Source organism: Astatotilapia calliptera, chromosome 17 (assembly GCF_964374335.1).
Source record: "Astatotilapia calliptera chromosome 17, fAstCal68.1, whole genome shotgun sequence".
NCBI classification, from domain to species: domain Eukaryota; kingdom Metazoa; phylum Chordata; class Actinopteri; order Cichliformes; family Cichlidae; genus Astatotilapia; species Astatotilapia calliptera.
The window spans coordinates 34,513,325-34,525,782 of NC_137438.1; the positions used below are offsets into that span (position 1 = coordinate 34,513,325).

General features: G+C 37.6%; 1 protein-coding gene and 2 long non-coding RNA genes across 3 annotated transcripts; 2 read left to right on the plus strand and 1 right to left on the minus strand.

Moving 5' to 3' along the window:
- Positions 1-4,128: 4,128 nt before the first annotated feature.
- On the minus strand, positions 4,129-6,033 carry LOC113008608 (uncharacterized). Its single transcript, XM_080291960.1, has 3 exons — positions 5,804-6,033; positions 5,193-5,393; positions 4,129-4,920 (listed from the first exon to the last, which is right to left on the minus strand). Exons 1-3 carry the CDS (start codon positions 5,937-5,939, stop codon positions 4,598-4,600), a joined length of 660 nt encoding a protein of 219 aa, XP_080148086.1. The 5' UTR covers positions 5,940-6,033; the 3' UTR covers positions 4,129-4,597.
- Positions 6,034-6,123: 90 nt separating this feature from the next.
- On the plus strand, positions 6,124-6,838 carry LOC113009198 (uncharacterized). Its single transcript, XR_003270131.2, has 3 exons — positions 6,124-6,198; positions 6,365-6,541; positions 6,731-6,838. It is a non-coding gene; the product is annotated as an uncharacterized LOC113009198 (long non-coding RNA).
- A 118-nt stretch (positions 6,839-6,956) lies between these two features.
- Positions 6,957-8,028, plus strand: LOC145421534 (uncharacterized). Its single transcript, XR_013902921.1, has 2 exons — positions 6,957-7,164; positions 7,328-8,028. It is a non-coding gene; the product is annotated as an uncharacterized LOC145421534 (long non-coding RNA).
- The last annotated feature ends 4,430 nt before the right edge of the window (positions 8,029-12,458 follow it).

Sequence of the window (12,458 nt, forward strand, 5' to 3'; positions counted from 1 at the left end):
GGCCCCATAAACAACCAGTCTCTGCGATATCTCAAGGGTAGGTGGCTGGATTGGACTCCTGCCTCCTCAAAGATATAAAGGGTAATAATATTTCCCTTACCTCGACTTCTTTCGTTCCTCATGGCAGCAGATGTTGGGTTTTAAAGGACAACATGAAAGCGGTGTGCTACTCAAATTCCCATTTCAAAATCGCTGAATTTATATGTGAGAGACCATTTTAGACTGCTTGTATAGAGTCTGTGTAGCAGTGCAATAATTTTGACTTGTTTTTGTGTTGAATGCTGTATGTGGAGTGCAATGAATTTTTAACAATATGGCTAATTATGTGAAAGTATTGCTTATTATAACTACAATGCTTTAAATGACAAATTATAATAAAGAGCACGCATATAAATTCAATTTTAATTCAACTGCTGTTCTAAATTTAAGTAGAAAAAATACACATCAAAAAAATGTTCAAACATTGCAATTCTGCCGTTCTACTTACTATATCCATCTTTTAGTTGTAGAAGCTATTTGCTTTCTATTGTCTACATGCACCAGCATCACAGCTCTTTTGCGGTGGGACACCATCAATGTAGTGCAACTGATCACGGTTGATCCATAATCCGAACCAATCCCACTCCACGGTTCAGCACGCACGTGATCCGAAGATTCAAAAAAGAAGGAAAAAAAGTATGTGTATGGTGCGCGTGGTCAGTCTGTCAAGCGGTAGTTATGGCCAGCGCTAGCGGTCCAAGTGGAGGAGCAGAGGAGTTTGCGGCATTTAAACAGCCCTTTGCTGCCCAATCCGACCGGGCTAAAGCTATTACAAAAGCTACTGGAGTGTTTAGCTGCAGACGGGAGGCCGTATTCCGTTGTGCAAAACAAGGGGTTTAAACTATGATGACCGTGCTTGAGCCACACTATGATATCCCTTTGCGCGTCCACTTAAGTGACAATATTGTACCCAGGCATGTATGAGCAGGAAAAGTTTAAAGTTACGGCTGAACTGTCCCAGGCATCTTCTGTTGCCCAACTACAAACAGGTGGACCTCCAGGTCAACGGAAAGCTATGTGACCGCTCATTATATCACAGCGGAGTGGTAGATACAAAGCCCTGTACTGACCTATATTGCACCTTAATTTGTTTTTATATAATTGCGTGGAATGAGTCTTGAGTTGAAAAGTTAATAAGTAAATGTTAAAATTTTGTCTTTTTTTCTTTTTTGCTGATCCGAAAATTTATCCAATCCGTGACTTAAAACCGTAATCCGATCCAAACCGTGAGATTTTTCATCCGTTGCACCACTAATCAATAATTACATCTCATCAGACTGTCATGGGAATTAAACTCTGTGTTGTGTGGTCAGGTCAACCATGGAGGCAGTGCTTGCCCAACACACAAATTAGCATCACAGCAAAGGGAAAGTGTTCACTTTCCTTACTCTCAGAGTAGTTCTGTCATATAATAATAATAATAATAATAATGGATTGGATTTATATAGCGCTTTTCTAGGCACCCAAAGCGCTTTACAATGCCACTATTCATTCACTCTCACATTCACACACTGGTGGAGGCAGCTACAGTTGTAGCCACAGCTGCCCTGGGGCAGACTGACAGAAGCGAGGCTGCCATATTGCGCCATCGGCCCCTCTGGCCAACACCAGTAGGCAAGTAGGGTAAAGTGTCTTGCCCAAGGATACAACGACCAGGACAGAGAGCCCAGGAAATAAATGATTTCATGTTGCCAATTTGTATCCAGTTTGTAGTTTACTGCCCTTTTGTACTGAAAACTTCAGTTACCCTTGGTTCCATTTGAAGCTGGCTACAAAAGGGAATTATTTCATACAGACCTCCATGTCAAAAACATTTACAGCATTAAAAAGCTCATTAATACTGCTGAAATTGCAGATTTGGCCTGTGAGTAAAATCTTTAAGGTTGAAAAGGTAAGGTTTGTTGCTGATACTGAAGCTTAAAAATGAGGAATCCAAAACTAATAGGTTACATCACAGCAGCTACACCCATTTTTGATATTGTCGGCAGTGACTTCCTGACAATTATAATTTTGCATTTATCATATGTGGGCTTATTGATGTTCTACTGAGGGGAAAAAAACCCTGAAGCATATTTTAGTATTTCACACATGCACATTGCTGATTATCCCATTTTCCAGGAGACTGATCGGAGATTAGCTAAAAGACTGTGTGCTGGTCAAGCTTTGCCTGGCTAACTGTCACCTGCTGTGAGATTGGTTACAATGTTGCAGTCTTTTTTTCAAACACATGCAGAAATACTTGTGCTAATGTAGCAGTAGTAAATAAGCTAATTACACAAGGATTTATCATCTCAACAAAGGGAGTTTTCTCTTTCTAATCACCTTGGTCAAACTGTTGTGAACAGGAACAAAGGCAGTGTGAAGCAGCTTTTAATAACTCCTTCAGCAGTTTAGCAAGGAAAGCCTCGACAGAAGATTCAAATCAAATCAAATCACTTTTATTGTCACATCACATGTGCAGGTACACTGGTACAGTACATGCGAGTGAAATTCTTGTGTGCGAGCTTCACAAGCAACAGAGGTGTGCAAAAAAATACAATAACATAAAACAAGCAAAATATAAGAATGGCTAAATCTGAGAGTAATAAATATATGTACAATATGCATTACTGGGTGTATATATTAAATATGTTTTTGACTACGTCAAAAACGTGTGTGTGTGTGTGTGTGTGTGTGTGTGTGTACATGTTTTACAAATTAAATAGAGTAAACAATAAATAAAATATATAAAATATACAGAGTATTCCTATGATTGAGTGGGAACAATCAACATCCTACTATGCTGGGATTGATCAAACAGGCAACTTTAACACATGTAGGCACTATCACACACATTTTTTTTGCCAATTATACCAACTTGATTTTTCATAGATTTTTTTTTTATTTTATTTTAGAAAATGACTATTAACAATGTCACACAGTTTTCAAGCCTTTTAATTCTTTTCAGGTTTTGTATTATTAGTGTGGTATAATGATTACCAAGTGAGTGCAATTTAGTTAAATTATTATTGAGAAGGCAGACGTTTCTGCAACCAGTATCTCCAAAACTCACACCAAAGATTCACTATTTTGGTGTGAACTGTCCCTGAAACTCTTGATCTATCAAATTTCTATCAATTGTATTTCTATATTCAAACTATTAACCTCTTTAGTAGCAATCACAGGCTATGTTTAAGAAGTGTGTCTCAAGTATTTTAATGATCATGCATTAATTACTGATTTAGTAGTGGGAGGCTTAAACTGCTTTCTTCTAAAGATACAGTTAATTAAGGTCTGATTAGGTAAATTTGAGCATGGAAAATTAAATCTTATTCTTATAGCCTCATCTACACTTTAGAGTACTTTTTGTCTTTTTGGCAACTCTAATTCTCCTTTTCCTTTTATTCTGTTAAAATTCATATATATAGAATAGTCTTCCAAATATATTTATCTTAAATATAACCAAAAATTTAATTCATTGAAGGAAATGTCGGTACCACTTTACAATAAGTCTCCCCTTATAGATGCTAATAAATAGTTTATAGCTATATTATTAATTAATCTGTAAATGCTTTATAAACCATTATTAATGGTTTATTATGCATTAGTCAAGGGTGAGAAAAAGAAAAAAAACTGACCGGTTTCTTGCCAAATAGTGAGCCAAATGTGTTCACCTATATATTTCATCTAGAGTTGCTATATTAAACATTTCAGACTAAGTTACTATCCTGTAAGCACAATCAGCATTTGTAGACATATTTTTTATCATATAAAATTGTACTTCATAAATGCATTATAAATATCCACAACTATCAATCGGAGCTTTGTTGTAAAGTGTAAAGCATAAAACCATTTATTAATGAATAATAAATATTTATAAATGCCATATGGGAGCCTTATTGTAAAGTGTAAAGCATAACACCATTTATTAATGACAAATAAACATTTATAAATGCCATATGGGAGCCTTATTGTAAAGTGTAAAGCATAACACCATTTATTAATGACAAATAAACATTTATAAATGCCAAATGGGAGCCTTATTGTAAAGTGTAAAGCATGACACCATTTATTTATGACTAATAAACATTTATAAATGACAAAAGAGAGTTTTGTTGTAAAGTTTAAAACATGTCAACATTTATTTATGATCAACAAACATTTCTAAGTATTACTGGGCATTACTATAAAAAGTATAAAGCACCAACAGTTATTTAGCATTGCTAAACTTATATACAAGCCCTTTAAAGATAGCTAAAACTATATTAAGGAAACAAATCCCATCCCTAAATTCACCACTGGCATAAAACAAAGGAAAATTATAATAATTATAATATAATAAATTATTATACCTTAACTGAAACTGCACAGCTGTATTATTTACTCTACACACATTTATACAAATCAAAACATTAAAAAAAAAAAACAATAAAATAAAATAAACTAACAGGTAAATCTCTTAGTTGTGTGGAAACTCAACACATATGTGAACAGATCTTTGAAAAATGATTGGTTTTGCAGATCTTTTCTTCAGTTCAATATGCTCAAAAAACAAAACCACTTAGAACAAATTAGGGTTTCAGACAGATTTCCCTCTTCGAATTGGAAGCAAAGTACCAGCGGCCTTCATACTTTCTATTTTGTTTTTTACTTCATCACTGCCTTGAATTGCAGCCTCACATCGCTTAGCAAAAGCTAGTACCGTCTCTCCACTAGGCCTGTTGGACAGTAGCTCCTGGTAGACATTGGGGACCGCAATAGCAAGCTCCCCAACTGATGAAGTGGACACAACAGTGTTCCTGTCAAGCCCATGCTTCTGAAAAGCTTTGGTCATGGTCTTCGTCTTTGGAAATGTCTTGAGGAGGGATTTGTATCGCTGCACAATGTCATTTGGCGTTTGAACTAAAAATGAAAACAAAGCAAATAATTAGAAAAGCAAATGCTCAAAGCATACTAATCTATACATATATATATATATATATATATATATATATATATATATATATATATATATATATATATATACACACACAGACAGATAGATAGATATGTATATATGACGTAGTGAACACAGAGTAATTTTTAGAACAAATTAAAATCATAATACTATCTTTTATGTCACATTTATAGTATCCTCTTCTGTAAAATCTTCTCTTCCAAAATCTTTTGCTCACCACGCTGCCGGAGCTTCTTCTGCTCCTTCTTGGGTTTCTTGGCTCTTGAATGCTTTTTGTTGTATTTGTGCTTTCGCTTCTTTGGGGATGAAGATGAGGATGACCACACAGACGATACAGATGAAGATGCGAAAGATGAATCTGAGTTTTCAGAAGCCTTCGAGGAAAATGGATCATTGAATGGTTCGTCTTTAGGTTGCTCTGCAGGATGTAAACAACAAAATGGCTGGTTTTAGAAACAAGTCCCCTGTTTTTCAATTACACAATTGATGATTTAGTAAGCTTATGTGCTTAAAGAGAATGAGGATTTTGTTATAGAAAATCATCATGTGAATAAGGTGTATACATATATATATCTATATATCTATATATATATATATATATATATATATATATATATATATATATATATATGTATATATATATATATGTTTAATATAAATTTAATGATGCACATAAACAAAACTAAAAATATACTGTACAACTAAGTGATATAAATCGTTTGGAATAACCAATAGTAATAGAGCTATTCACATGTTATGTGATGTTAGTTAGCCACTGTAGCTAGCAGCCAAATGGCTCGGTAGCTAGCTAGCTAGCATTATACTCACCTTCATGTCTAACTGCTGACGTCGTTGGCTTAGTGCAATCTAGATCATCCAGTCTCTGCTTTTTGTATCTCTTCGAACGTGTGCTAACTGTGTAAGTCGCAGACGCACACAAATTTTTATCTTCTGCTCCATCCATGGTGCAGCAACTTGAACGAGCGCCTTCAGTGTGTCTGTTCGTGCCCCTTTGGCTTGACCTTCCAGAGCGCTCCACTGCCTGTCGCGCTCTGAGAGGAGGGGCTTTCCTTAATAAAGTTAACTGTGATTGGATGGTTGTATAAGCTCCTCTGCGTTTAAATTAAATTTGTTTTCCCTCCCTTTGGCGGCAGAACATATTTCTTTAGCATGAATCCAGCGGGTTAGATCTACATAACAAAGTCGGAGATACATTATAACAGGTGAGACAATCCTCTTTTTTGCTTGGGACTATTTTTGATTATAGGGCTTGTTTTATATAGCATGTGAAGTTCTTTAACTCTGAACCGATTTGCACTAGACTCCCATAGAGTATTTTACGGTGTTTCGAGGTGATAATAAAATAAATTACTCATTTTTTCCCACCAGAATGTCTCTGGGAATGAGATTGCGCGCCAGAATAGAAGGAAAACAAACTAAATATAAGGCACTAAGGCTCATTAAATGGCTGCAGAAGAAACACCTGCTAAAAAAGAAGCTTAGATGTCCTGTTTGTCACCATAAGATGAAAATGATTTCCGTGGTGAAGAAAGACCAATATATGTGGTATGTATAATGCATGATAATGTAGTGCATGTAGTAAATATAACAAAATATTTCGGTTATCAATGCAAGAGGGAGCATTAACCTCTTTTCATTATTATTTTCTTCATACTTAATTTTGTGATTATCTTTTCAATTAATGCTCTTGTTTAAGGGTCCATTTCTTTACTTAACTCATTTGTATGTTCTCAGGTGCTGCAAAAGAGCAAGTCATAGGAAAGTTTCCAGAACAATTAGAACTAGCTCCCTCTTTGAGAAATCAAAAACATCTCTTTTCAGTTGGATGAAGTTCATTTACAGGTATATGTAGATGTAGACATTAATAGCAATGCACCTTTCATAATTGAACACCAATACGAGACTTGTGAAATAAAATTAGGGCCTCAGTAAGTAATAATTGCCTCAATTTCTATCACAGATTTTCACAAGGGCTCAGGCTCAGACAAATAGATATGATCGATGATGAAGTGGCTGGCAGCTCCAGAACACTAAGTAGCATGGCAAGACACATTCGACATGTTTGTATACGTGCAATTAAAAGACACAGAATAAACAATGGACACCGTCTTGGTGGTGACAGAGAATTTGTGGTTATAGATGAAAGCTGTCTCCGTCATCAGCGAAAGGTTGGTAAACTCTCAGACAGGTTTGTTAGAATCAATGCAGATCTGAATGTGTCCTCTAAACATGGAAACCTTTACCATAAGTAAAAAAAATTAGTAGAAGCAACCATCTTTTTGAATGTTTCTTTGTAGATATTCTGTTTAATTTTATTCTTTTTGTTTTCAGTATGCACGTGGACGCTTTGGAAATGCATGGAAAAGGAAGAAATGGGTATTTGGAATGATGGGAATTAAAGACAAAAGGCGAAGGCTCGTGTTAAAACTTGTTGAAAAACGATCAAGGCGCCACCTTGTTCCTCTGATCAGACAGCATGCTAAGTTGGGTAGTGCCATTATCAGTGATGAGTGGAGAGCCTACAAGAATGTTTTGACAAACATAGGGTACAGACATTACACTGTAAATCACAGCAGGTGGTTTGTAGATCCTCAATCTGGCAGTCATACACAGCATATCGAAAGGGCTTGGATGACCATCAAAGGACATGTCCGTAGACTAAGGAAATCGCACTGAGAAGTTGCTGGAGGAACACCTGATGGTTCTTGAGTGGTCATCTTGGCTTGGTTCGCGACACCCTGATGGACCACTGGGACGCTTATTTAAGGACATACAAAAAATATTTCCAGTTTGAACCAGTCTGGCATGAACTTTTTTTGGAGTGGGTGACTGTTTGGTGTTTTAAAAAACACATTTAATGTTACATGTGTTACTCTTACAATACATTTTTGACAGTAGTTAAATGTTATTTCAACCACTGATTGTAATTTAGGTCTAAGTGTTATAAATGGTGACATTATACATTTAAGACTCACTTTTGGCAATTAAATGTTTATTAGTGATTAATAAATGGTGTTATGCTTTACACTTTACAATAAGGCTCCCATGTGGCATTTATAAATGTTTATTTGTCATTAATAAATGGTGTTATGCTTTACACTTTACAATAAGGCTCCCATGTGGCATTTATAAATGTTTATTATTCATTAATAAATGGTGTTATGCTTTACACTTTACAATAAGTCTCCCATGTGGCATTTATAAATATTTATTATTCATTAATAAATGGTTTTATGCTTTACACTTTACAACAAAGCTCCGATTGATAGTTGTGGATATTTATAATGCATTTATGAAGTACAATTTTATATGATAAAAAATATGTTTACAAATGCTGATTGTGCTTACAGGATAGTAACTTAGTCTGAAATGTTTAATATAGCAACTCTAGATGAAATATATAGGTGAACACATTTGGCTCACTATTTGGCAAGAAACCGGTCAGTTTTTTTTCTTTTTCTCACCCTTAACTAATGCATAATAAACCATTAATAATGGTTTATAAAGCATTTACAGATTAATTAATAATATAGCTATAAACTATTTATTAGCATCTATAAGGGGAGACTTATTGTAAAGTGGTACCGAAATGTCAAAATAATCCTGTTGAGCAAGAATATAATGTGGCACTTAATTCATGTAATGTCATCAATCTGTTTTTAAGGTAGTCCCTTTACCTCCTGGTGTTTGACTATGTCACCCTTTTCTTTTACCTCTGTATGTCCGAGTCTTTCATCCTATCACCCTGTTGTTGATGCTATAGCTGTCATTGTTCCCTTGTCCTCTTGTGTTGACCTGCCTTTATATATATTTATCTCTCCTCTCCTTGCTCTCACTTTCTCTCCTCAGTCTGTGGGCATGTGAGCACATAATTCTGCTTGTGTGTGTTTCAGAGGCGGAGCCTTTTCCTTGCTCCTGTGCTTTTCCTGCTTGCACACCTGAAAGCAGTTGGGTAATCATTCACCTGCATTCAATCTGATGATTACTCACCCACTACTTAAGGCAGAAGATTTTTCTCAGTCAAATTGTTGCTGCCACTGTGGTAGTAAAGTTGAGCTCTTCCTGCTCTGTGGGTGTTTCTGTGAGAAAATCTGTTTTTCCTCTCTGCAAATGCCTCTTGCCATGGCCAACCTGTGAAGAGAAATCCATGCTGGAAAAGGAAACCTGCGGAGAAAAATCTGTAGGAAAAGCAAACTGTGGAGAAACACACCCTAGAAGTATTTTTTTCCAAAAATGAACTTTGTTTATTCAAAAAAAGACATTATTCCTGGTGTTCTGTGTTTGCGTCTAGTTCAGTTTTTGCCTGAAACATCTGTCTATAAACATGGACTCTACAAACATAAATTCCATTAAGAAGACACTCATCTAATTTTTACCTCATAACTTTTGCACTGTCCACTTCCTGCTGTGACAAAACAAATTTCCCAAGTGTGGGACTAATAAAGGTTATCTTATCTTATCTTATCTTATCAGCCAGTGAGTGCTCCTCAGAAAACACAAAGTTCCCCAGCACCTCTCCAAACAGCAGAAAGTAAACCTGCAGGAGATGGCTTATATGGGAGGTATGTTACAGTCTGTGTTCACAATCTCAAGCTTCAGCACCAGGCTGCTCCTCCTCCTTCTGGGGTGGCCCAGTGCAAATACTTGTACTGGGCCACCCCACCAGAGATCCCATGCGAACAATCCCTTCCAGCTCTAGAAGTCTACTCTGAGGACCTAGAGAAATGTCGACTGTCTTTGGAAATGCATAGATGGATGGATGATGCTAAATTAGCTTACCTGGTTGTTCCTCTTAGGATGAGAGCACTTGGATGAGCACAGGCTGTGCCAAGTGGTGGAAAGGATCTGACTTGTTCTGAATTCATAAACAAGTTCAAGAGTGACTATTACTGACGCAGCGGCTAACAGACTGTTCAACTTATGGCAGAGAAGAAGTGTCTCTTTTTTTTTTAAATGGATTTTTGGATTTTATCCAAGGAGGCTGACTGGAAGACAAGGCTATACAGGGAGCATGCCTATATGGCTTGAGTGGCTATATAAATGATGAGTTGGCTGTTAAAGATCTATCGTGTGTGTGTGTGTGTGGTTAGTTATTGGGTTGTTTTCTCTTCTGGTGGATAGACAAAGTCCAGCAGTAAGGGTGGGGTTACTAGTACACAAAACTTCAGCTGAACAACCCTTACCCAGATTATCGATTCCTGCAAAAATTTGTTATTAAATCAAGTCAAACAATATTTAATGATACTTCCCTGGCTAATATCACGCATTGTACTACTAATCCTTTCAGGAAACCATTGTGACCATATTGGCCTCAAAAAAATTGACATTTTTCCTGTACTGGGCCACCCCTGTTTAAAAGACCATAAATTAAAAAAAATAATTTTGTCTGTCATCTGCAAAATGTTCACCGTGCCACTGGTCTGTGGTGAAGCTGGCTCTGGTGAATCTTCTGGGCCACTTCTTTTTGTAGATGGAGCGTGTTTGTTGGAGGGAGTCTGCACTGTTTGGTTTCCCCATAACAATGCGCTTGAAACACTCGTCAATAAAACACTGCAAACTGTCAAAGTCTTCTTCATCGTTCTCCAGAGTGTTGAAGTCGATTCAAATATGTCTCCCAGTCTTATTTTTATTACTCTTTAAAGATGTCAGAGTAAATTGGCAGCGAAAGTTAGTGACAGAAATGTTTGCAATTAGCGGCACACCATGTTCAATGCTTCAGAGATTTTCTTTTGGTCTCTTGATACTACAGCATAGCTCTCCTCACTTTACTGTACCTTCCATTCCTGTCACTTACCATCGCCCATCTAATCAGAATGTTGGTGGTTCAATCCCTAGTCCCTATAATCTGCAGACAGTTTTTCAAGGCTAACACACATTTAATGCATTATATAAAGGAAAATAAGTCACCCAGAGGTCAATTAGTATATCTTTTGATTGTTAATTTTTTGCAAGGTCACACCGAAGATCTGTGCCAGCTTTCCAGTGGCTAATTATCCCGGCGCCATCTTTTATTGAATCTGACACTGAAGGGCTTTCTGTTGACCCATCCCTCATTTTTAATAGTATTGATTTTTCACCGATCATATCAGGCCTTGCATTTTCAAAAACACACCGCCAGCTTTTTTTTTTTCTCTCCTTTTTAATTCTCTCCCGCTCCCATCCACCTCACAGCCTTTCACTTTTATTCCTGTCCAAAGTGTTTCAGAGCTGGCAGAATTGTAACTGTAAACGCACATCTTCTGCTCAGCAATTATCAAAGGGGGCAGGGCAGGAGATCTGCTGGGAGTGCTCCTCAGAAAACACAACATTGATCTGCTGGCTCAGAGTACAGTAAACAAAGCCTCCGTGCCCCATGTGTGTGGCGCAATTATTAAGTGCGAGAAGGAGCAGGCTTTGCATGATTTATAAAAATACCCACCGCCAAAAAAAGTCAAATCACGAAGGTGTTTGTGAAGAAACACTTCGTTTTCATTTCTTTTAATGGTGCACCACAGTTGTACTTAATGAGCAATTGTTTCTTTGTTTTTGATCTTGCTGTATGCACCCTCAATATTATTGTTGCACAAGTGGATCAGCTGTGTCTTTGTCTGTGGTCACGGCTGCTCTAGATGAATCAGAATCGTGTTTATTGGCCAAGTATATGTGCAGACACATACAGGGAATTTGGTTCCGGTAGATGGTGGCTCTCAAGCACAGCAATGTAAAACACACACACACACACACACACACACACACACACACACACACACACACACACACACACACGTGTCTATATATACACATACATACACAAAGCTGTGTAAATCAACTATAAATAACGAATCTAAACTTATATACATAAAATACAGAAATGAATGAGGTGGAATGAATACTGCAAAATGTGCATAAGGTGCAGCTGCAGTGGGAGCAGTGTGACAGGTCAACTGTTAAGAAGGGAGATGGCGAGGGGAAAGAAACTGTTCCTGTGTCGGGTGGTCCTGGTCTGCAGGCCTCTGTACCGTCTGCCAGAGGGCAGCAGATCAAAAAGTCTGTGTGCAGGGTGTGCAGGGTGTGTGATGATTTTCCCTGCCCGTTTCCTGGTTCTTGAGAGGTACAGATCCTGGATGGAGGGCAGGGGGGGCGCTGATGATCCTTTCTGCTGCCCGTACAGTCCGCTGCAGTCTGCTCCTGTCCTGTTTAGTGGCTGCTCCATACCAGACTGTGATGGAGGAGCACAGGACAGACTCAATGACCGCAGTGTAGAACTGGATCAGCAGCTCCTGTGGAAGACTGTACTTCCCCAGTTGTCTCAGGAAGTACATCCTCTGCTGGGTCTTTTTGAGGATGGCGTTGATGTTGGTCTCCCACTTCAGGTCCTGGGAGATGGTTGTACCCAGGAACTTGAAGGTCTTCACAGTTGACACAGGGCTGTCTGATATGGTGAGGGGGAGCAGAGTTGAGGGATGTCTCCTGAAGTCCACTG